The 23800-nt window shown below is 42.7% G+C and overlaps 2 protein-coding genes across 2 annotated transcripts; one reads left to right on the top strand and one right to left on the bottom strand.

Moving 5' to 3' along the window:
- Positions 1-2: 2 nt before the first annotated feature.
- LOC122622442 (synapsin) lies at positions 3-22915 on the bottom strand. The gene is given in 12 exon segments (XM_043800872.1): positions 3-2715; positions 3844-5245; positions 5309-5476; positions 6830-6926; positions 7264-7481; positions 18576-18680; positions 18750-18893; positions 19968-20039; positions 20099-20262; positions 20788-21119; positions 21428-21504; positions 22860-22915. Coding segments are annotated over 10 exon segments (2946 nt in total). The 5' UTR covers positions 20999-21119; positions 21428-21504; positions 22860-22915; the 3' UTR covers positions 3-2350.
- Positions 9653-18537, top strand: LOC122622443 (tissue inhibitor of metalloproteinase). The gene is made up of 5 exons (XM_043800873.1): positions 9653-9914; positions 17451-17623; positions 17685-17770; positions 17910-18128; positions 18187-18537. The coding sequence occupies exons 2-5, from the start codon at positions 17491-17493 to the stop codon at positions 18379-18381; spliced, it is 633 nt and encodes a 210-aa protein (XP_043656808.1). The 5' UTR covers positions 9653-9914; positions 17451-17490; the 3' UTR covers positions 18382-18537.
- Positions 22916-23800: the final 885 nt, after the last annotated feature.

Below are 23800 nucleotides of genomic sequence, written 5' to 3'. Positions count from 1 at the left end.
TCTTTGCTTTTGTATCAATCATCAACTCATTTATTGTTACTTTGGTTTTTGGTTTTTGGGTTTGCTTTTTGTTTTTCTTAGCCATTGCAGTTGCCGCTGTTCATTGGAATAATTCGTAGTACATATATATATATATATATATTTATATATAGATTTGCAGTAAATTTGTGTGTACCGATTGAGTGGGTGTAGCCCAGACTCCCAATACATTCTGAATTTGGGGAAGTGAGACTTCAAGGGGGGAGTTGAATCAATTACAGACAACATATAAGTACATATTTCTTGCTATACTTTCACAATAATACGAGTATTTATTTGGTATATTTTGCAACAGATTAGAAGTCGTGTAAGTTATATGCCTTATGCTTGAGTATTTCCTTTGAGTTTCAATTTATGTATTTCAGCACTTTTCTGATCATTCGATGAACGATATTGTTATGGGGTGAGTGAGTTGTGGGTCTGGTGCCATGATATATGTTTTCTTTTCGAATTCCTCGAGTGATGCCCGTATTTATTTATGTACTTTCTGTTCTACATTTGTCGTTATAAATATATGTTTATAAAACATTTCGTGAATATGTGCCAGTTCGATTAAAATGATGATGTATACGATTACGAAAAAGTACTTGTAGCCAAAGAATTACTTAAAATTACATACATACTTGTATTTTATATATTTACTTGTATATAAATGGTATAAATGGTAGGATGATATAGCATGAAGTAACCGGGCTTTGGCCCTAAACAAAAACAATTGTTATTCAATATACTTGTATAGTTGTAAATTTGTTTAGATTAAAATATTGGTAGCATTCCCAAATGTAGATTCTACTAAAATCGAAGAGAGTTGGTAAACTAACAAGTTCTCAAGTATACTTGCGTTATATTCCTTTTGCATATAACGATATTTAAAATTCTCTAATGCAATTAGTTGATAAAAGAGAGAAGTATACAACCCAATTGAAACGATTTCAACTATTATTTCAAGTTCAACATACATATGTAAAATTGTCTATTGCTCTAAATAATGCTTAAACATGTGCGTAACAAAAAACATCAAAATACTAAACATTTGTCGCTAAATCAAAGTCCCAAACAATTGAAGCTATTGTTTATATGTTGAATGCATAATATGACTTCGTTGTTGTCGCTTGCAACATTTATATATATATTTGGTTGTGTATATTATCTAAATATTCGTCAATACCATTGCCTCCATTTTCATTTCACATTCAATTTCTCGAGCTTCGATCGTGTACCACCGACTAAGCCGTGTAAATTTATGTGGATCGCATGGGATCGCTAGATTTTCGAATATGTTCGGTTCGTTATTGTTGACCAGTTGGTTCAGACTGGATTAACATTGCTTGTCGTGCTTGGTACTTTCCATCTTTCCATAACTCCAAAGCCCTCGATTTTTGTAAACATTAACTGCTAATACATCGTAATAATAATCATAATATTTGTGGTAATAAACATTTACTTTGTGTGTGAGTTGCTTCCACTCTCGTGTGTCTCTTTGTGTGTTTGTGTTCTTTATGTAACATTTGCTCATAGTAATTTCCGAATACATGTAGTTCGTTAACTAATTTATTCATTACAATTAGATCGCGTATGTATTAGTATTAAACGTTTGGTTGTTTGTTATACGTTGCGCATATTGTCTTTTATTTTTTATAGTTTTTAGGATTTCATATGTGTCTCATGTTGGTATATAACAGATTTATTAATATTCGATTTATTTAAAAGTTTTCCCATTGATTTATTAGCTGGTTAACACGTAATATATGCTTGCGATTACTTTTAATGTCATCAACTCTCAATTGGTTTAATATGTCGGTATATAATTCAATATTTTTCTCAATAATATATTTAATATATAATTTGTTTTTGCTTTGGAAAATGTTTCAAAATGTTTGTTAAGTATGGTAATTAAATAGGTTCCTCGTTCTCATCGCACTGCAAAACCAGTCAAGTCAATCGGCGACATTTCATTGCACATATCTTATGGGCATTATTGCATTATTGTTGTTGCATTGGTGGTTATAATTATGTATTAGTAGTGTACTACAGTGTCTACATAGCATAGTATGCTGTTTTTTTCATTGATGTTTTATGTCAATGAGTTTATGTTATGTTATGCGGAAATGAGTTAATAGTGGAAACGATAGTAACGCAATAGTTATGTGTTATGCGAGTGAGTATATGCTTAGTGTTTCTTTCCCATGAAACCAGGAAACTTCAGAGGCAGAAAGTAGTTAGAATTCAACAGTTTGGTTGCCCTAGTGTGTGTGTGTGTGGGTGAATGGTTTTTGTGGGTGATAGTTCTTCATTGGAATTTCCCTTGGGTTTACTTCAAGTCCAGTTCGTCATCCTCCTCCTTGCTGGCACTCCAGCGCTTGGTATGCGATCCAATGCTGCTCATACTGCCCGAGTCACTGAAGTCGCTGAATGCCGCATTCTGGATGCCCTCGTAGATCTTATATCCTCCCGATCCCGATCCGGATCCGTTTCCGGAACCCACTCCGCCGGAGGTCATGCTCATGCTCTTGGAGGCGCCGAAGCGATCGGTTTTGTAGTTCGAGGGTGGTCCTCCGAAAATCATATCGGCATCCGAAATAGAACCAGCGGCCCGGGTGTACTTGCCATTTCCATAGGATGCCGGAGTGGTCTTGCTGTCGCCGAAAATGACATCCAGATCCGAGTGCTTGGAGGCTGCAAGAGTGGGGAATGTAAATTAATAGCCAAACCATGAAAATCTCCAGCAAGTGCACATCAATTTGGCGTGGGTGCAGTTTCTAGCACTTATCTTTAGCACTACGTAAGCCAATCTAACTTTAATTCTATATGTAACATACAAGCAGTCGATCGAAGAGCAAGCTAAATACACATAATAAAATGTACTAAAATATTCTTTGATTTTTTTATTGAAGTTTTCCAATATTAACTTGCTGTTTCGATCGCTTTTGCATATCTGTTACTTGACTTTCGGTGATGGAGGATGAGCAAAATGAGCGTTACCAAAAACAAGCATTATCAATATGTGAGTGAATGATAATGGGAATTTTGAAATCTTCTGATTCTCAAGCGCCCTTCTAAACGGAGAACTTGATCACGGTTTTCTGTGGCTCATCTTTTGATAACTCTGCATTTACTACAAGACGCACACTCACACACACTCTAATACTGAACTGAAAAGGGGTTGCATTAATATTACTAACGAATTTAGTTGTTTCTAAAAGCTTGGATTACTCTTGTGGTGTTATTTGGGTAGTTTTCTGGATTGTATCTCGGGTTTCTCTTGTTTCTCGATGCGTGCCCAAAAAGCCAGAACTGAACTCAGGTTTGCGGTGCACTCTAGCGAGTGTGTACTGTACGGTTCCTGTTGTTTTGTCTTCTGTGGTGTTGGTGTGAATGTGTGTGTGCAGGCAAGCGCTTTTGTTTATTTTTTTTATTTTGATTTTTTTGTTTTCATCGCTGAGCGAGAGAGAGACTTACAAACACTTGGTCGGCCCACAAGTCGTATACGTAATATTTGGCTTACTCACTGAGCTCGGCTAGGAAAATGAAAAAGTTAGGCTCAAAGGACACAACTCCTACTTTTCTCGTTTTGGCTAACACTTTGACACGGCTGCCTACATGGCTATGGGTTAATCGATTACATTTAGTTGGTCTCTATATACGAGTATACATATTTATATGTAGTTTAGCTAGCTGAATTAGTACGATAATGAGATTAAATGGCATGATTTATATATATAGAGAGAGAATGAGTCGAGGCTGAGCCCTAGGTCTTGCGCAGGGTTAGGCTGACCAGCAGTACGCCCACGGCTAGATAATTACCATTGCTCTCGGATCGCGAGTACGATGGTCTGGTGTACGAGGGCAGATCGCTGGGATTGTTGAGGCCCTCGCCCTGCGAGGCGAGCGAGTTGGAATCGTAGCCGGATGTGTCGCCCGGCAGCACAGTGGTCACTGCAGCGGGTGCACTGTACACGCTGGCCGATCGCATGCCAATGGCCGATCTCCAGTCGTTGGTGGTCACCGAGGTGGTGATGGTTCCCGTGGCTGGAGCCACTATACCGGCACTATTGCTGATATTGGTTATGGCCGTAACACCACTAGCTTCTCCCGCCTCCGTCGCAGTGGCACCTGTGGTTGTGGTGTTCGTATCCATCCGTGTGATGGTCTCCACCGAGGTGGTGCTGCCATAGTTGCCATAGCTCGTCTTGTCCTTGCTCAGGGAGCTGCTGAAGCTGTTCCTGTAGCCACTGGAGCTATTGGCATTGCTGCCCACCGCCGTGACATTGGTGGGCGGCGGTGGTGGCGGACCCGCCGGTGGGGGCGGGGATTTGATGGCGTTGCCATTGCGATTGATGCGCGACGAGATGGATGACGATGAGATCGATGAGGACGAGGAGGTGTGTATGCTGGCCGCACTGCCCGACTTGTTGGGCTCCTTGTCGAAGGGATTGACCCTCTCCTGTTGCTCGTAGTTGGTGACCGGCTGGTAGCCGGCACCGGCTCTTTCCGTAAGTGTATCCGTATTTCTTGTATCGCTAACTGAAACGCTGCTCTCCGGCCGAACGGCTGAGCTGGCCGTCGTCGGAATGGCTGGGGGCTCCTCGCTGGGACGCTGGGTGGGCTGCGTGGAGATCACGCCCTCCCCCTTGCCGGCGAACGAGAACTGCTTGCCGAGGAAGGAGCCACTGAATCCGCTCCCCGGACCCGCGCTGCTGGGCACACTTCCTGGCCCGCTGCCGCTGCTCGTCTCGCTGGCCGTTCTGCCGCGCTTCTTGTTAGCGATTTCCTACATGTCACCAAAGATCCCCGCAAAGGTCTTCCTCAGGTTCTTCATGGTGTCCTCGGCATCCTCCACCACCGAGCTCTGCGTCTGCGGTGGCCTCTGGCCCGCTCGCGACACCGACGACGAGATGGTCGACGACTGCGAAGTCTGCGAGTCACGACGCACCCCACCCACTGTGCTGGGTCCCGACGAGGAGGGCTCCTCCGGCACCTCCGAAATGCTGCTGCGACTGCTCAACCGGCCAATGGAACCAACGGCGGGCGAGGTGCGCTCCGGTATCGGTGGTGGTCCACCCATGGGCGCTGGCCTCGGTCCAGCTGGAAGTGGAGGCGTGGGGGCCACGCCCTCGTCCGTGGGACTCTCTGCTCGCGAGGAGACCGAGGAGCGGGAGGGCAGCTTGCCCGGACCCGTCTGCGCCATGCTGGGTCGGCAGACATTCTGCAAGTATGCAGATATGCATTTAATATAATCGATTGATGATGCTCCCTAGTCGATACCAACCTGCATGCGTCCGGAGACCAGATCCGCGATCTGCCTGCGATCCTCCTCCTGGGTGTCGCCGATGAGGGCGAATGTGCTGTCGCAGGCGCTTATGATGTACTCACGTCCATCCTTGGCCACCACCACCGAGAGGCCACACACTTCCATGCCGCCAAAGAGCTCGGATATCTGAAAGTGATGAGGGCGGTTAGATTAGCGATTAGAATTGTGATTGAGTCATCAAGATCCTAAAATGTGTTTTCGATTGCCAGCGCAGTCAATTCCACTCAGACGGCGATTGGCTCAAACATTTATGTGTGGGCTTTCCGCTGATTTCCGCTGCCGGTTTTAATTACACAGTTTGTTTTGATTAAAGCCAACGCCATGGCTATAGCCATAGCTAATGCTGATACCGCTGCTGATGCCGACTTGCCCAGAATGGCGGTGAAGTCATCGGCAGCCCACCCACTTTAGCATGCACTTGGGAAAACTATTAAAATATAATTCTGATTTCTGATACGGCATTTTCTTAAACTGCACATACAGATTTTACTGGCAAATTCTATGGAATTCAAATAAGACCTAGTATAACGAAATTTATGCCATTACTTTTAATAATAACTTAGTGCACCAATTTTTCTCTGAATGCAGCTAAAAACCTTATCTATAGTAACGAACGGCACTTGAATGCGGAATATTTGCGGCAGTAAATGGCAATTAATTAATGCACATATGCAGTGCCAATCGGTGAGTCACTTGCAACTCAAAGGAAGCCGAGCTGAGCGTTCCGTTTGCATTGATTAAATGCCAAATCTGATGGGTTTCCCATGTAACCAAATGCTCGCACCTCAACTGGCAATTATGGGGCGCCGTCTGAAAATTGCTGGATTGAAAACTACCGTTGTTTCATCGCTCATTGGTGGCTAAATGCGTTTAACCGTTTTGCGATTTCCATATTCATGAGCTCTAATTAAAGCCGAGCCGCCGCTCGAGGGCACAGCAAACTCTGCCGCCTTCCGACGTCAATCGATTATGATTTCTGGAACCGACTCCAAGTCGATTCTCCATTTGCCTCAATTCCCCTCGGGGGAAACTCGGAAAGCTGCCGAAATCGAATTTGTGCACCCAAAATGCCGCATATATGCTCGTAAGTTAAAGCGATTTTCCTTAGCCATATTGATTGGCCAAATTTGATAAATGCCAGCCACATTCAACTGGGCTAAGTTCGGCTGAGCAGCTTGCGAGCCGATTTTCATGACTCGGCCTTTCAGAATTTGGGGCACAAACGGTAATGTGAGCGAAAAATTGTTGGGGATATGTGAAGGCAAGAGGCTGCCATGAAATGAGCTAACATATGGGTAAATTTAATAATAAATTTATAAATAAAAGAAATGGAAGCGGATGACTTTCTATCTTACTTATTTGTAAGAAATTATTCGATTCATATGTGCAGGATTTCGTTGGATTTCGGGAAGAGTGCAGGGAACAGGCAAGTCGGCTCTTTGATTTAGTGTCTCTGATGGCTTTAATCCATTGGCTTACCTCATCCACCCAGCTTTTGTACTTCTCGGTTAAAGTGATTTGCTCCAGCATGGCGGATCCCTGATTGGTCTTCCAATTGCCGGTGATGGATTTGCGCCTGTTAAAGAGCGAAAGCGGTTAAGTGTAATAAATTAGGCGGCTAAAATAGCGTAGATAATGCGTTTGGTGGGTCGGCGAGGGATCTTTGAACTTTGAACCCGTCGCATGGCATGGGCATTTTGGATGGCAAACAATGAACTCTTGCCGCTGCACTTGGTAGGATAATTGCCAATTGCGAAACGACGGCGGCTTTTGTCTGCTGACAGTTGCAAGGTCAGGCAATCAGACCATTCAGACCATTCGGAACATTCAGAGTACATATTCAGACCACTCGACCCTTCCTGCATCAACTTGTGGCTTTCAATTTCAGCCGCCTGTGGTTTGCGGTCACTTACATAAACGCCTTGTAGTTGTTGCCAATCTTCTGGATGTGCACGCTGAACTTGGCATCGATGTAGGGCTCGATGGTGCAGTAACAATGGGAATCGTTGCCGGCACCGCTCACCAATCCGGCGGCATCTTGCAGGGCGCTCTGGTTCTCCAGGCGCGCGGTGGCCACTCCGCCGTGGCAATGTCCAGCCTTCAGCACGCTGGGGAACTTGGTGAACTGGAACTGCAAGTGCACGGCGAGAAAGAACGTGTAATATTTATTAGATTTCAAGCCTTAAACAAATAAGGTGACACAATATACTGTGAACAGCGAACATAATTATCTAAATAATCTTAAAAGAGTACATAAATAATTTTAGCTAATCTGACTCATCATCCAAATTGGAATCACTTTATCAGATTTTATAAATAGCTTTTAAAAATATTTGGGAAAATGTTATAGACCTCGCTTTAACGATTGACACAATTTATAGGCACATTAATAATGGACATATTTAAAACAATTTCTTCATGTGTTGGAAATAAAAAGATACCGCGGCAATCACAATCTGTATTTCGCCGTCTGATTGAAATTCTGTAAATTACAATATGCCGATGATGGCACTCGAGCTCTTTATTTTGCTCTTTTTTTCACATTTTATTTGCTGCGGAAATCAAGGGGCGATGCTTATTAATCCATTGGATAAGTGCCAAATTCATTGGTTGTTTTTGCATTCATTCCGATCACGAGTCTGGCCATTGAAATTTTCTTTGATTTGCGAGTCAATTCCAAGAATCCTCGATCATTAGTCAGGCAGGAGGGCACTTAATGAAAATGCCTTCTCGTTATTAATGGCGCATGCAAATCACTATTAAATATGCAAGAGCAACAATGCGCTGCCCTCAAATATTTGACTAATTCGCATTTTATTAATTTTACATCGTTGCTCATTCATGGCGATTACATTTATATATGCAAATCGCCAGTCGATTACCCTTGTTAATCATCTCTCCCAGACCCAGAGCCATATTTAAACAGTTGATAAATCACAAGTAAACACATGGGCTCAATTTCGTGTTGTATTGGCAGAGGGTGAATAAATCAAAATAAAACCGAATGGAAAACCATAACAACCATGACGCAGCCCGAAGAATTGTCGCAATTGCCGCCGATGAAAGAACATCGTGCTGACAGAAAGCCCCAAGCAAACAGAGTGCGAGAAATCTCTCAATGAACATAAATACATATGGATTTCTGCGTTGAATGTGACTTCGGTTGTATATGGATAATACAAGCGTATCGTATCTGGACCTGAGTATAAGTATGAGAATCAGAATCGGAATCAGAATGAGACGTCACACTCCCACATTGCCAGCATTCTTGGAAGCTGCCACGTTTGTCGCATGAGTGCCCACTGTCTAGGGAGCTGCTCCCCGCTTATATCAGCGGACTTGAAATATGCACTGTGACGCATTCGTTGTGCCCTGAAGCTGGTACACCGTGTCTGGTATACAAGTGCACACGAAGAAAAGAAATTGAATCAATATATTATATTTATTATATCAACATTGTAGAGCCAATAGGGGTTGCTACGGACCACTATGTCACCATCACTATTCTTATCAACTGTTTATTATACAAGATTTTTACATAGAGAACTTTTTAATGCTTCCATAAACATATATTTTTTTAGCTATAAATACGTTATATATTTAATTTCAATTTATTTTTTTTTTTTTAATAACATTGTAATAAGCTTACCCAACTTTTTCTCGCCGTGCAGCTCTGTAATGCGGTGGCGTTAGCGGGTCGGTTATGCAGATCATGGCAACGTGCTGTAGGTGGAGCATGGAGTACGATATGAAGCATGACCGGAGCAGCAGCACGTGTGTGCACCACATGGTGGTCAGAGGAAGTGGAAGTGGCAGTGGCAGTGGAAGTGGGATCGCTGGCGAGTTTACGAGTTGGCATAGCTGAATTGCTAGTTGAAATGCGGCCTGTCAGATGCGCCAATGTGCGCTCTGCAGTTTCGTGTGGCGATCTCTTTTTGGCCATGGCGCCAAGTAACTACGACTATGCATATTGTATGCTATTATATGGCCGAGAGCATAAACCAGGCCCCAGCACGCAATTAATAAAGCTGCCAAGGTAAGAAATAAACGCAAGGAAAAATGCAATCGACTCTCCTCCACTTTCCACTCATTTAGGGGGAATTTATGGCGCTTTTGATCAGCCGGCCGACTGCCGCAAGAAACACTCAACCCATATTCACTCAACTCAACTCAACGCGACTTGGCACGACTCGACTTGACTCAACCGATCGATCGATACGATCTGTCACTACCCGAAGAACTTGAGTGAAATAGCTGGGCATTCGGGTTCGGGGATTCGTTGAAGAAAACAGTCGAATCGGTTGACTTGGCGATCCAGTGCAGAACCGCAAGCGCAGCGAGCTAGAACGCCACAAAATCGGCGACGGAGAAATCGCGAGAACGCGAGATCGTGCAAATATATAGTACCAAGTAGTATAAAGTGCGGACTTGGCGATTCGAGTGCGAGTGCGAGTGCCGGTGAAAATACATTCAGCAGTTTTCCCCCATTTTTAGTGCCCTCGGGTTCAAGTGTTTTAAAGCCCAAAGTGCCAGTTTTACACACCAAATAGGTTGCAGCTTTAAGGTAACAATTAACTAGATGTATTTTGCTTATTTTTACTAGTTGAAGAGTTTAGCACTTGAAAACTTAATTCATTTCCAAACATTTTGCTTTGCTAAGTGTTGTTTGTGTTGCTGATAGTTCTTTGACTTTCCCGCAAAAACAATTTTGTTAGAAAACTAGCTTTTAGCTAGAAATACTTTTAATTCAATTTTCACTTCACAATTCTCAGTTAAATTCTCCTCTCTCTTTGATGCTTTTTCGCCTGTGGTGCCAATTTCCCACAAAAACAAGTCGCAACTCAAAAGCCAAAGCACAAAGCCATGTTGTTTTAGCTTTATTTTAGATTTCGAGTTGTTTGGCATTTAGAAGATGAAAATTGAAAGTGAAGGTATGCAAAACGCGCGACACAGACGCGTGTTGTATTTTATTTTGGGGCTATTTAAAACGCGCACTGGGAAATGTGCCGACGTGACACGGAGACACAGCGACACAGTTTTCCAAGCCAACGCTCATTTCTATTTATTAGCGTTTATTTATAATTTGTTTTTATTTGCCTAGCTGTGCATCTCTGCCAGATCTTCCCAGATCTTTTGGAGCGCCGCGCGTTTTCTTCTGGCCTTTCGAATTGTCTTAATAGTTTTTATTGTCGCCAATTTGTAAACAAACTGCAGGCCATTAAAAAAAACTATACAACTAGTTTGCTTGTGCAATCCAGTCTGATCGTAAAGCCCATTTGAATCTTTGATGTATATGTAACAGTTTTGTTGGATGTCAAGGAAAGCGAAACGGTTGTGTGCGCCAGAGGTATTTCCATATTACGCATACGTCATGTGTGTTTTGGCATTGGCCATTTAGTGGCTAAAAATATAGAAACACATTTAATGCTTCTCGCCTCCCTCACACCAACAAAAAACAAAACCAATAAAATTTACAAGCAAATCTCGAGGGAGGGGAGGAGGGGAAGACTGCCCCAGGGAAATGCATTTCAAGTGGGTTTTCCCCTTTTCTCTTCCATTGACTTTCTTTTGACACGGCAACTCGCATTGTTTCGCATGGATATTCATAATTTCATTTTCCTTCATTTGACTTTGGGTTCACTACTGTTGTCTTTTCGTTTTGCTTGTGCGCCATTTAAATGAGCTTGTATTTTGTATTGGCTTTTCAGCTTTTCTGGCATATTGTTCGGCAAATTACAACGTTGACTTTTATTTTCGTTTTTCGCCAGCAGATAACGCTATGCCCTTGTTATCGAATGCAATTCCATTTTCTAAAGTGTGCTAATTCCTGAATTGAATGTATTGTTTGCCGTCTTACGACATATGTATATCGCCATATGGCACCTTAAATTATCTTAACCGCAATTGCTTATTGAGGGAGAGAAAAGCCGGTTAGTAGGCTACACAGTGATAAAAACTCATCAAGATGTTGTTATAGGCATTCACTAGCTTGTTTTGAAAACCAACAAGTTTTTGTCACCCTGAAGATGTTAGATATAATTAACTATTATTAACGATGATACTCATAGTAACTCGATATTTAACTTATTTATGTATGTCAACCCTATTTCAGCGATTCCGAGAATGCCCATACGATCAATATAATGGCTGCTCTACTTAGACTACGCATTGTATCCAAATCCGCAATCAATAAGAAACCACAAAGCCGGGCAAATAAAATTGTCATATTCGATGATTGTGAATGTGGCTTTTCCCTCGCACATCATTCAATTCGCCATATACGGCGAATGCTTTTAAATCCCCAAAAAAGAGTCCGAAAGCCATATACAGATACGAAAACATTGGATCAGAATTGTTTATGTCGACACACCCACATTCGGCTCATCCCGGTGCCATTAATAAATTTTCTTGTGCAAATCTTGCAATTAAATATTATTGTACAATTCAGACAGTGCGACAAAGAGCATTTGGTTTGGTATTTTGGTCTTTCGCCACCATTAATAATTTCTCATCCCCCTCCATTATCTGAAGTGAATGTGCGTAAATTTCACAGGTCTGGCAGCAAATTTATCGACAATGAATTTGTTTTTTTCGCTACCCGGAGTTCCTCCATTTGTGTGTGGGCCACGGGCCGTCAATTTGTCAGCTTTCCTGCTGCTTTTCTGCTCCTTTTTTTCTTAATGTCTCTCAATGTCTTTAACAAGATCTGTCACCCCGTTGTGGAATTGTGGAATTGGAGCCTTGTTAGGCTGAAATAAATCACCCAAGTTGACGAAAAGCGATTCGGTATTGTCACAGAAAATCACTTGAATATTTAATTGAACTGCCAGCCGGGTTATTTGAGCAGAGTTTATTGATTTTCATGCAAATTCCAGCAATTTGATAACGAAATGCAAGACCACACACTGCACTGCATTGTATTCCATAGCCAGACCCCACATTATACATGATATTTGCCAGCATATATATGTATATGTTTACTTTGCGGTCTTATATGTATATATGTATATGCACAAGCTATATGGGTTTCGCTCATTAAAGATTTATATTTTTATGGCCTGGCCAATGCAATGCGAGTCCAGGCCCCAGACCTTCGGGTCTCCGATTTTGTAGGACCCCCTTCTCTGCTGTTCGCTTCTCTTCAGATACATTAGCATTTTTAATTGAATTTTCGTTACGCATCCTGGGCGAAATGTTTGTTTATTTTGCCATGCCGCCAGACAATTTGTGTCATAAGTTAAGAAACTGTTTCGCTCTTTAATTTCACGGCTTAAAATGAAATCCCCCAAAAAAAACGTGACGAATTTGGGCTTGCAATTTCTGTTTGTTTTCTTGATCGACCGATGCAGTTGAGTGGCACAAATGAGAGGAGTCTTATTTTCGGCGCCATGATGTCAGATTGCGCTGGCATACTTGTGCATGGGTTAATGAGGCGCAAGGCAATACAAATTCCGACATTCCGAGCATAGTTGTCTAGTTGACTGCCAGACAAGGTTTCGTCACACCTGAATGGAGCTGTCAACCATCGAGCCACTGCATCTCAACGCCTGGCGATTCAATTAGCCAATTAGCCGGTAGAGACAATACTTAACCAGTTCTTATCAGCTCGTATTCGGTTTTCAATTCCGTTGTTAATTATGCATGTACATGCCACTGGTTCAGGTGTCGTTCAGTGCATGTAAATGCCAATAGCTGGCAATCTTTATCTTCAACCAACTTGAAAGCACATTATTTGGTCATTCTGGGCAGGAAAAACATTCCGGGTCAGGGATCAAGCAGTGGCATTAATCAAGTGGGCATACCATAACCCCCCTTTTGTTTGGGCCGCATTGATCATGCTGATTATGGCATTGCCCATTGCCCGATCGTGACTTTGATATTTCCCCCTTAATTTTCCCCCATTGTTGTGAAGGCAGCGCCGACAAAGGAAAAGCCAGTCAACCGACTGCCTACGGCCAAAGAAAGTTTTTCAGCATCGTTATGGGAAATTGGCGGAAATTCACTGGACTGCAAAAGTTGGTAATGGAAAAGTCAATGTTCCTGGTTTCGGCCACTTGCTGGTTGTCATCTCAGTTGCAATGTCCAATATTTGCTTGCTCTAATTAAAAGTTATCTCGGGTTCTGAGAAGTTGAGCATCCGCGCCGACGAAATGACATCATCGGGTTGTAATATAAGTCGGTGAAAATCAAATTCCAATAGCGAATTCCGCATGACGAACCCATTCTCAACTGTTTCGAAAGTCAATCAGCAATAACAAACAAATTTATAAGCGAATTGCCACAAAGAGCAAAATCGAAAAGTAAATGACCGCCAAAAAAAGCAGTCGAGAACGATGCGAAGTTTGGGTACTCACTATACTCATATATTTCTTTTAAAGATAAATAAGTTAGGGAAGCTAAGTGACGGCTATGCTATCAAAGACTTTAAGCATGGAGATTAGTATTATCTTAACAAAGTGCTTACTGTACTAGGAATGTTTAGTTTACTAAGGATTACGTATGTATATGTGTCATAGAAATGTGACAATTTGCATGATAATTAGCAGATTAGCGCGTCGGGAAAATCTGCTTTGCTGTAACTGATTTAGTGATGACCTAGTCCAATAATTTGTAGATGAAACAGATTTTCAACACAATAAAAAAATGAGGTGCACTTGTTATTGCGCTACTAAAAAGACCATAAATCACTTTCAGCAGATCTCTGGCAAAGTGATCGGAGCAGCCCCAATTTGATAAGCCTTTTTTGGAGGCGCGAAGTATCGAGCATCGTAAAGTTGGGGACCGTGCAGAGCCATATAGTCGAAATATCCGAAAGCTATAAATACGTTTTTATGTCGATGCATTTAGTGTTTTGTCTCGGAGCTATGTGAAGTGCTGCTGGCTGTTAATACTTTTGTGGGTCCACACACTTCACTTGGACATTAGCCGGTATTAATGGCCCCAATTAAGTGCTCATAAACCAAACCTCTCAACGGCTAACTACTACACAGCACTGACCAACACAAGTTTGCAAGGAAAGCACTGAACACAAACCAAAATCGCATTAATTATGTGGCTTTGGGTGGTGTAGCCATTTTGGCGAGTAGTCTTCAACCATCCAAAAAAAAAAGGGGAGCTAAACCAAAAGCGCTTTACTTTGGTAGCACAAAAATCCTTTCTGTCTACTTTCACCACATTTTTTTTTATCATCATCACTGAGCCTTGGCCTTTTTCATGTCTGACCTTAGCCAATCCCTTTGAATTCACCTGGGAAATCTGTCTGGATTCTGTTTTCTGTCTACCTTTCTATGAGCAAGTGTTAATCATAAAATTTGCATAATGCCAAATGGCTGAGCCTTTTGGGCATAGATTAAGTTTTATGAAGACGAATTTGTAATTTAAACACTTTGCAAATAAAATGCAATGAATTTGGTGAAAGTTAAATGGGTAACTTAACACATGAATGCTTGGAGTTTCTTGTGTTAAGTAGTGTACATCAAATATACGAAATAACAATTAAGTTGTGCTTTCTGCTTAGAACTTTCTATAAAATTACGCAAATATTTTGTACATATATGCAAGAATTTTCATTGAATTATAACGAAATTCCCCTCACCATGGGTGTCAATAAATATTTTCCATTTGCTTGTGAGCGGCCAACTTTAAGTGGCCCGAGTTCAAAGTGGAAATCAATGCCAATTGAACTCGATCCGATATTTGAGTAAATATCTTTTGAAATTCTTGCCTCCTCTTGTTTATTTCTTGTTATTTTTGTTTTTTTGGCCCGCATAATTGGATGTCAGCCACTCGAAATGGAAACCAGTGTCAAATGTCAACATCGATGATGGTGACGACACAAGAACCTCGTGGCAGACAAGTCCAACAAGTGTGTCAATTAGACGGGGCACAAAGTGACGTCAAATGCGGCACGTTCCATTTTTTTTTTTCTGAGTCTGTGTGAGTGGCCGCCGCGTGCCATAATATATAACATTTAATTGACATGTGTTAGGCTTGTCAACAAACACGTGGAGTGTTTTTCCAACTCGAAAAATCCAAAACAAAAAACTCCAAACTGTTGCTGCATTTTTGCCGGCTTTGGGCAGCTCTAAACTATGCCTGAGTGATATATGGCCAAGCTAATTGTGCATTCAGACATGGCTGCATATATAAATAAGGGGACTTATATACATATGCACATTTGGTATCTGCTGCGGGGGGAAACGGAGTCCCACGTCCCAATGAAATCGTGCGAATTTTCAACGCCTCGGAAAACGCTTTTCTTGCTGCCAATTGGCTACCAACTTGATTTATCTGCTAAACGTTGATGACGTTTTCAACTCAATGTGTGTGTGTTTGTGTGCTTGTGCCACTTTTTGTTGCCTCTTGGCCGACTGTTTGTTTGTTTTCCATTTTTTGTTTTGTTGTTGGTAGTACTGTCTTGTCGGCCTGTTTGTTAAACAAATCCGCGCCGTTAATTGCCGGGCAAAGTGTCACAGTGTCAGGGAGAAAAAAATGCAGGCGAACATGCGAAGCTTTTCGCCTACGAAGAATTCTCCCATGACACTTCGACGTTGTCACTATTTTGCCGCCCTCATTACAGGCAAATTAGCTGGTTCGAAGTAACACAGTGTTTCCACTTTTTAATATTAGATAAAATGATAGTTTAGATAGCCAACACAAAGGGGAAACAACCTTTTACATTGCGAACCACTGTGTGGGATCTAATTATAGGTATACACTCAGCAAGAACTATGAGTAATTTCCGGAAATAGAATGTTTATTTTTAGCTGTTTTTAAATATTGTGATCAGGGTATTAAGTCAGCAATACCATTACTCTGCAGTGCTGTCATCACAGATTAAAGTTATCATCTTGGCTTATCTGGTATTTTTTGTAGTGCACTCTATGGCAGAGCCATTTTCTGCCAGTGCATGTTCCAGTTTAACCCATTAGGCAGCGCGTCTGCTTGTCTGCCGCCACTTGGGCTGCCACTTAATGAATAGTTTGATGCATTACTCCTGCCTGCTTGGCTTGCATTCAATCAATAGCAACCTCCCAACGATTCACGCATGCAGGTCTGCCCCCGATTTTTCCCCATTTTCCGCGCTCCCCGCTCCCTGCGTGTGCGTTTTCTAGTGGCTTTTCCGCAAAATGCTTTTAATTCAATTTTATATCAATTTAATTGCCACATTGCCGCGAGCTGCAGAGCTGCCGGGTTGTAGACTCCATAAACAGAGGAGAGCTGGCACTGCGAGCGGGGCGGGAAATCGGGATAGATAGGCATATGGCCATAGGTCTGTCTATATGGAACCTGACTATCTGCCCCGATCAGTTCGATGAGCAGTTCGGGAGCTGCTGCTGATTGCCGCCTTGCCTTTTCCACTCTCGATATTATACAATATTTTTGCGTTAATATATGGAGGCATGTACATATATACATACATGAGAGTTTGTGCATCTACATATATCTATGGCTATAGCTATGGTGTGGCAGCACATCGAAATGTGCGGTATGGTAGCGGTTTTGTAATGGATTTCGATTTGTGCGTCTCAAGTTTTCTATGAATTTCCCATAAACAATTTTCAATTGAAATGCCCGGGCAATTGAACTACTTTTGTGCGATTTATGCATTCTAAATTGACTGCTGAATCGTCTTTGCGTAAGTCGTAAATAAAATATTGATGAAAGGCGAATATGGCTGGAGATGCAGACTTAAGCCAAACCAATCCAATCTATGAGGAATAAAGATGGATGTGATTTGGCAGTCAAGTGCCTTGTCCATAAATGCTCTTGATGATCCGAGCTGGTGCGTGCGTGTTTGTGACACTAGGCGCGATTAATTGCTGACATACGGGGCGTATGTGTAATATATTAAATGCATAATTGAGCAGCGGATTGATGGCTCGATTGATGGAAGGCTGCCAGCTACTGCCACTGCGCTGCCTGGCCTCCATTGATAAGCCGAACGACATAAGTAACACAGACATAATTAAACTCTCACTGACCTTCAGCACGAAAGCCATTATATGCGTTTGCCCATTAAATCATTGTCATCAACGTAAGAAGCAATCTCAATTTTCCCTCAATTTCCTTCATTTTCCGCTTCCGTTACGACGTAAAGCCATAGCCATTTTATCAGCTCGCCACCAACCAACGCAGCCATGGATTTTAGAAAGCATTTGGGTTTATTGACGCTCCTCCTGGTCGCGATACTCGCGTTTTACGGTCGCCCAGCTGACGCCTGCAGCTGCATGCGCTCCCACCCACAGACGCACTTCGCCCAGGCGGACTACGGTGAGTTTTCCACCACCCGAGAGTCTCCGGGGAACTTAATACAAATTCCAATCCCCGACAGTTGTGCTGTTGCGAGTCATTCGCCAATCGGACACCATCGAGCTGGGCAAGACCACCTACAAAGTTCAAATCAAACGCACCTACAAGGTAAGCACGTTCAGCGGAAACAAGGTGTTTAATATCTTATGGAATGTATATTTACGTTTAACAACCCTAAAGTCTTTACTATCCAAATGAAAACTAAATTACAGAAAGTAATCTTATTATAATATATTTATTTTACTAGGCTACGCCCGAAGCGCGGCAGATGCTACGCGATGGTCGCCTGTCCACGCCCAAAGATGACGCAATGTGCGGCGTGCACCTCAGACTGGGAAGGGTTTATATAGTGGCGGGAAGGATACCGACATTAAACATATGCAGCTACTACAAGGAGTACACCAAGATGACCAAAACAGAGCGGCATGGCTTCATGGGTGGCTATGCCAAGGCCACCAATTGCACAGTAAGTCAAGAGCACAACCAATAAGGATTCAATCTAAGTAAATTGTGGCTTCTACCAGCTCATTCCCTGCCAAGGAGAAAGGTGCTTAACGGGACGAAATTATGCCGACGCATGCAAATGGTCGTATGCAAATAAATGCCAGACAGACTACAGTCTCTGCACGCCGCACCAAAAGCGGACGGATCATGGAGTGATTTCCCAATGCCGCTGGAGAGAGACGCATCTCTACAAAAAGTGCCTGCGCAATCCGTAGAGCAATACGGGTTTTAGTTCCCCAAGTCCTCCGCTTGTCCTTGTTATGCTATCGTTTTTCTCTGTCCAGAGCTTTAATACGTACGTTATGCCTAATGTGTTATTTAATAATTGATGCTTTCGAACTTGTAACCGGCTCCTTAGTAGCTACTTAATTAGTGTCTAGCTTTTAATGTTTATACCGCAAACACTTACCAAATCGCGTGGATTGGGGAAGAAAGTCTGTTCGATCAGTGGAAAGCCGTCGCGTCCGAGGCGTCGCTGCAACTGCAGCAGGTGCGAGAATACCCAGGGCTTGTCCTTAACCATATCAAAGAAGATCAGTAGATCAGTAAAGTAGGTCCCGATATGAAGTCCAACACCACTCACCTGAAACTGATAGATCGAGTGCAGCGAATTGATGCTGGGCACTCCGCCGTACTTTAAGCCCAAGATCGTGGAACGATAATCGCTGGATCCGTCGCGCGGCGGCTGGCGAATCAGCACAAAGTCCGGTCGGAAGGAACGCGCCACCTGTTTTGGTGTGATATTCCAAAAAAGAAAATCAATTTTATGATAAAAACGAAATTTACTTAGCTGTTAGCTTGCCAATCTCTGGCAACCTTTTTTGTAATTTTTAAAAAACGAAAAATATATTTTAAAAACAGAATGTAAGTGGTGTTATATATTATTTGGAAGTTAAACCGCATAATTTGTTGACTCGCAACACACGTGTAAACTGATTGCATTGGTGATACACTAGCGCCATCTGTTGTCAGGCGGCAGTTTTGTGACCAAGCATAAATATATGCTGCATACTTTTGGGAGCAACGTAATAAGCATTCGAGATTTTAAAAGATAAAAATATTACATTGCAATGTCTTTGCTTACTCAGCAAATAAATATGTTTTACTTGCACGTAATATTACGTTTATATTATAAATGAGAATCCCTATTTGCATTTCAAAACTCTTCACTGGTAATTCAGATGGCGTCTAACTTCCCGACAGTCACAAGTATGACACACTTGGCACCCGCATTCGTATTTTTACGCAGCTACAAGTTTTATTGCTACTGGCACACGCAATTGCAAAAACAGCACCAGCATCGTAAAGTCAACAATCCGACTTGAAATAAACAAATGGAAAACAGAGCGCCAGAGCTTCGAGCTCAGTGCTACGCAAATAAGGCGTAGGGGACAAAGACTGTTGATGGACTGCCGTCTCTTAAGCACTTCTTGGATTACGCCCACTTGCCACCTATTCACCCATCCACCTATCAAGCTGTCCACCCATGTCCTTGGGTCCTCCGATGGCCCTATTACTCTGTAGAGCACTGGCGAGCAATCCAATCCCCCACCTAAGAAGTTGGATCCACGACTGCTGGTCACTGTCATTGCACTAATTAAGCGCAAACTACCCAGGTGGGAGTACTGGGAAAAATAATTAGTTAGCAAAAATAAGAAGTTCTAGCTGGTAGGGGATGTTATAATTATGTGTACAGTAAATCCTAATCTCCCATTTTCCGAGGCTTTTACACAATTTGTACTTTTCCCATACTATTTACTGCCAAATGGCATATTTTGTTCCAGTGTCCTGGTCAACTCACCCGAGTGCCACTGCGATAGGCGGCCATGGTGACAACTGGTCCGGTGTCCGCGCTGGAGACCACCGTAATGTCCTGCAGTGGACAAACAGTAATTACCCCGATTGCCGGGTGAGAAGTGCGATGGTACTTGCCCTAAACTCGGCCTGCTCCACGCGGATGTCGAAGTCGCCGTGCAACCGCCTGCCCCGGAAGTATTTGGACCAGTCCGTGTTCTGGTCATCCAAAACCAGTAGCGTGAAGTACTTGTCCTTGCTGAACGCCGGCGCCCGTTGTGTGGCGCTCTGAACCGCAGCTCCTGTTTGGGGTTAGATGTCATTCCATGCCCAGAGACCAATAAACAGTCCCTACACTCAGAAAAAGCTCATAGACTGCAACATTTAGACTCAACTTTTAAAGGTATTTAAGTTAAGTGGGTTCCTTCTTAGAATACTTGACTTAATTAAATACGAAATATGAAAATAAGGCACCCATATATTGTAAATTGAATTCAGCTTGGAAAGACAACTTATTCTATCCAAGATCCAAAATATTATAGAGGAATTAAAGCTGTATAACTTGTTCAACAGTATAGGAGTTGTTGTAAACGATTATCCATAGCTACTATATTTACCAGGAATAATAACTAAAAGCAATCAACAGGTAAATAGAACAACAACAATTACAGTAACAGTAATGGAATGGATTGACAGAGCCTCATTGCTTGTAAAGTGGATTGTATACTATATATACCAAGATCTAATGATGTCTCTACATGTTATGTGGCTGAATGACTGCTATATTTCTTTTCTGAGTGTAGGTGCCTGCCAATGCCACAGCGTACCCAAAATGGAGGCTCCCTGATCCCGGGCAGCGCCGGTCAAGCTCTGCACCCGCTGCAGCAGACTTTCGCGCGACTTGGCCGGACTGGTCGGCGCACTGACACCACGTGGTGGAGCAGGTGCAGCCGTCGCCGGGGCTTTGCCGGCGCCAAAGCTCAACGACAGCTCCGGAGCAGCTCCGGCCGGTTGGCCGGGAGCCGGCGGTGGCGGCATACTCGGCGGTCCGCCGGCAACCGGCGGCTTCGTCGGCTGATCCTGGATGGGCCGCGCCGCCGGCGGCAGGCTATTCGGATCGACATCGTCTACCTCGGAAGACAAGTCTCCCGAGCTGAATCTGTTATTAGTTTTCGTGTGTGTTGCGGCAGTGGTTGTGGTTGTGGTTGTAGGGTGGTGTTCGAGTAATCGAGTATTCGAGGTTTTGTGATTGATTCGGTTGTTTAACAACCGCCAGACAAGTAGACAGTTTAAATGGTGCAGCGCAATTGAGTGGAAAGGGATGAGATAATCAAATAGGGTGGTAGACAAATACCGCCCGAGAAGAAAAGATAGAGAAATAGACGAACATATGAAATTTCAAATTAGTTTCGTTCAACTGGGCCCCCCTCTGCCGAAGGGGGGCACTTCCTTTTTTAAGGTCTTTACCTTCTCTTCAGGAAATTAACATTGGAAGTGAAGCTCGATTTGAACGACGAGAAATTCAGGGTGCTGCTTTTTGGCTCCTTTGATCCGCGGCACGCGAAAGTACATAAAAAAACACATACATTGTATAGTTGAATTGCTCATTAATTAGCTAGAGTGCTTTTAATTTGGGCATTCATTTAATGATTTCTGATATTTGTAGTGCATAGACATTCAACATTAAGGCATACAGTAATTTAAAGCGTCTCACAAACGTAAAATAAGGCACTTAGTTAGTATGTCTGTCCCTTTTATTTAACTTTATCGCAGAAAGGTAATGAGATTTTGCGGCCAAACTAAGCCAGCGTTCTCACTTGGATCCTAATTGTTTCGGAAACTTTCTCTAATGCAGTTACGCCAATGTGGCGTATGCGCAATGTGGTCACTTCGAATGTGCATTTTCACAGTGAAAGATGGTAAAAATCGTAAAAAACATTACATAGTCGTAATGTAATGTAGTGAAGTGAGGGGAAAACTCATTTCAAATTTCATATGTCAACTGGTTTAAAGATTAGTATATTTCTATAAAACGAACTCGCATGGTTTTAATTCGATTTCACTTACTGTCGGAATAATGGGTTAAGTACACCATGAAATCACAAAAGTTGCATTTGCTAATAGGAAAATGTCGTGAATGTGTGGTTTAAAAGGAAATGCATATTGTTTCAGCGGACAGAGAGAGAGAGATAGAGACTGAGTCGGTCTAAGTGAAAACTAAAGTTCTATTAAAATGGCAATAAAGGTGACTTAAACTAAATTTTAATTAAAAAAAGCACCACGAACAGAACATTAAAACGAACGGCGTGTGGGCATGAGTATAAAGTCGAGCTAATGGCAACAGGTGTACGAGGCGAGGACGTTTAAGGACAATGGCCAGTGTGTTGAAATTGCATGGCCATTATATTTGCAAGGATCTTTTGTGTCAGAAATCAATTGGTGGTCGAGTTTGGCGTGGGGAGGGGTGGCTGCTTTGGGCCAAGTCAACAATGTCAAACACTTGTGGCCAAAGCGACGCTGTGCGTTTTGTATTTATTATCGTGGCCCGCAGGCCTACAGCCACTTGAAACTTTTCAGCGCCCATATAATATATATAATGTTGGTCTCAGGCACGCATACACACAAACATGACGACCCCCTGTGGGTAAATTTGCGTGTTTGTGTGCGAAAAGGTTCAAGTGGGCAAAGGTTCAAGTGGGAAAACAAAAAAGATTGAAGCTGAAAAAAGTGAAAAAACTGAAAAGCAATTTGCTGATGAAAGCGTAGCTAGCAAGGCTAAAGATATGTGAGAGAGAGTGTTTCGCATATGATTTGAGTGATATCCGTGGGTGCCATACAGTGAAGCCAAAGTGAAATGAATAAGTTCTGAAGGCGCGAGCGGATCTTGGAACAGTCTTACCGGTGGCGGGGCGCAGATTCGCCCACACCCAGCAGTTGCGATGGCGCTAATATTGACAGTGGTCGACAATTAAGTCGAGCAGTTGGCCTCCGTATTCGCAGGGGTGCGCTTCGTTACTACGACGATTCTCAGGCTACTCGGTCGATGGTTTAAGCTGTAAGTAAGGGCATAGAGGATTAGGCTTACAAGTTATTTAAATGTAATATCTGTAATTAACTCAAAGAATTTCAAGGAAAATGAAGGAAGTTAAGCTCAATACAGCGTAATGCTTTTAATTAAATAAGCCAAATGTAAAGAAAGTTCCATTACTAAACGAAATCCACTGAATCTTAAAGCTAATCACTCCCACACACATTTTCTCGACGAACTTCATGGAAACCCTTTTGTAAAGCTCACTTCAGTGCTGCAACGTTTCGCCAAAAACACGGGAAAATAAAAGAAAAGGGAAAACACAAAGAGCAAATCAACTGGGACAGCTATCAGGCAGAGGATGTCCAGGCGATGGGGCGACTGGATGGATGGTTGGATGGATGGCTGAATGAATGAATGGACAAGCGACTGGTTAACATCCCAAGGGACGACTGGCTGTCGCCTTTGTTGCTCTCCTCTTTTTTACCGTCGACTGCCAAGCAAAACATTGTTTTTGGTTCATTGCACTGGCAGTGGCCTCTATGTAGGACATAGTATACAAACACCACAGAACCCGCACACTGAAACACTCGAAAACACACATCCCCAGGCAATACGAAAGCAAAATCAGAAAGATTTGCAACTAAATAACCAAATGTTGTATGTAAATAACACCTAAACAAATCAGCAGGCCCAACCTTTTTCCTCTGCGGCCCCAGCTAAGTGCGGGAAAATTGCGTTAATGGGTCCCAGAGGTCCACAGCGAAGTGCTGATTCACTTATCATAACTAAAATATTCAAGGCAGTTGTGC

This window comes from Drosophila teissieri, chromosome 3R (assembly GCF_016746235.2).
Source record: "Drosophila teissieri strain GT53w chromosome 3R, Prin_Dtei_1.1, whole genome shotgun sequence".
In the NCBI taxonomy this organism is placed as follows: Eukaryota; Metazoa; Arthropoda; class Insecta; order Diptera; family Drosophilidae; genus Drosophila; species Drosophila teissieri.
Note: the sequence above shows the minus strand (reverse complement) of the source record. Positions and strands in the feature narration are given on the sequence as shown.

What these genes read in the sequence shown, in the direction of transcription:
- LOC122622443 (XM_043800873.1), top strand. Translation starts at nt 17,491, where the DNA reads ATGGATTTTAGAAAGCATTTGGGTTTATTGACGCTCCTCCTGGTCGCG. An exon ending in CTTCGCCCAGGCGGACTACG is followed by an intron (nt 17,624 to 17,684) that starts GTGAGTTTTCCA and finishes AATCCCCGACAG; the next exon opens with TTGTGCTGTTGCGAGTCATT. An exon ending in CCAAGGCCACCAATTGCACA is followed by an intron (nt 18,129 to 18,186) that starts GTAAGTCAAGAG and finishes GGCTTCTACCAG; the next exon opens with CTCATTCCCTGCCAAGGAGA.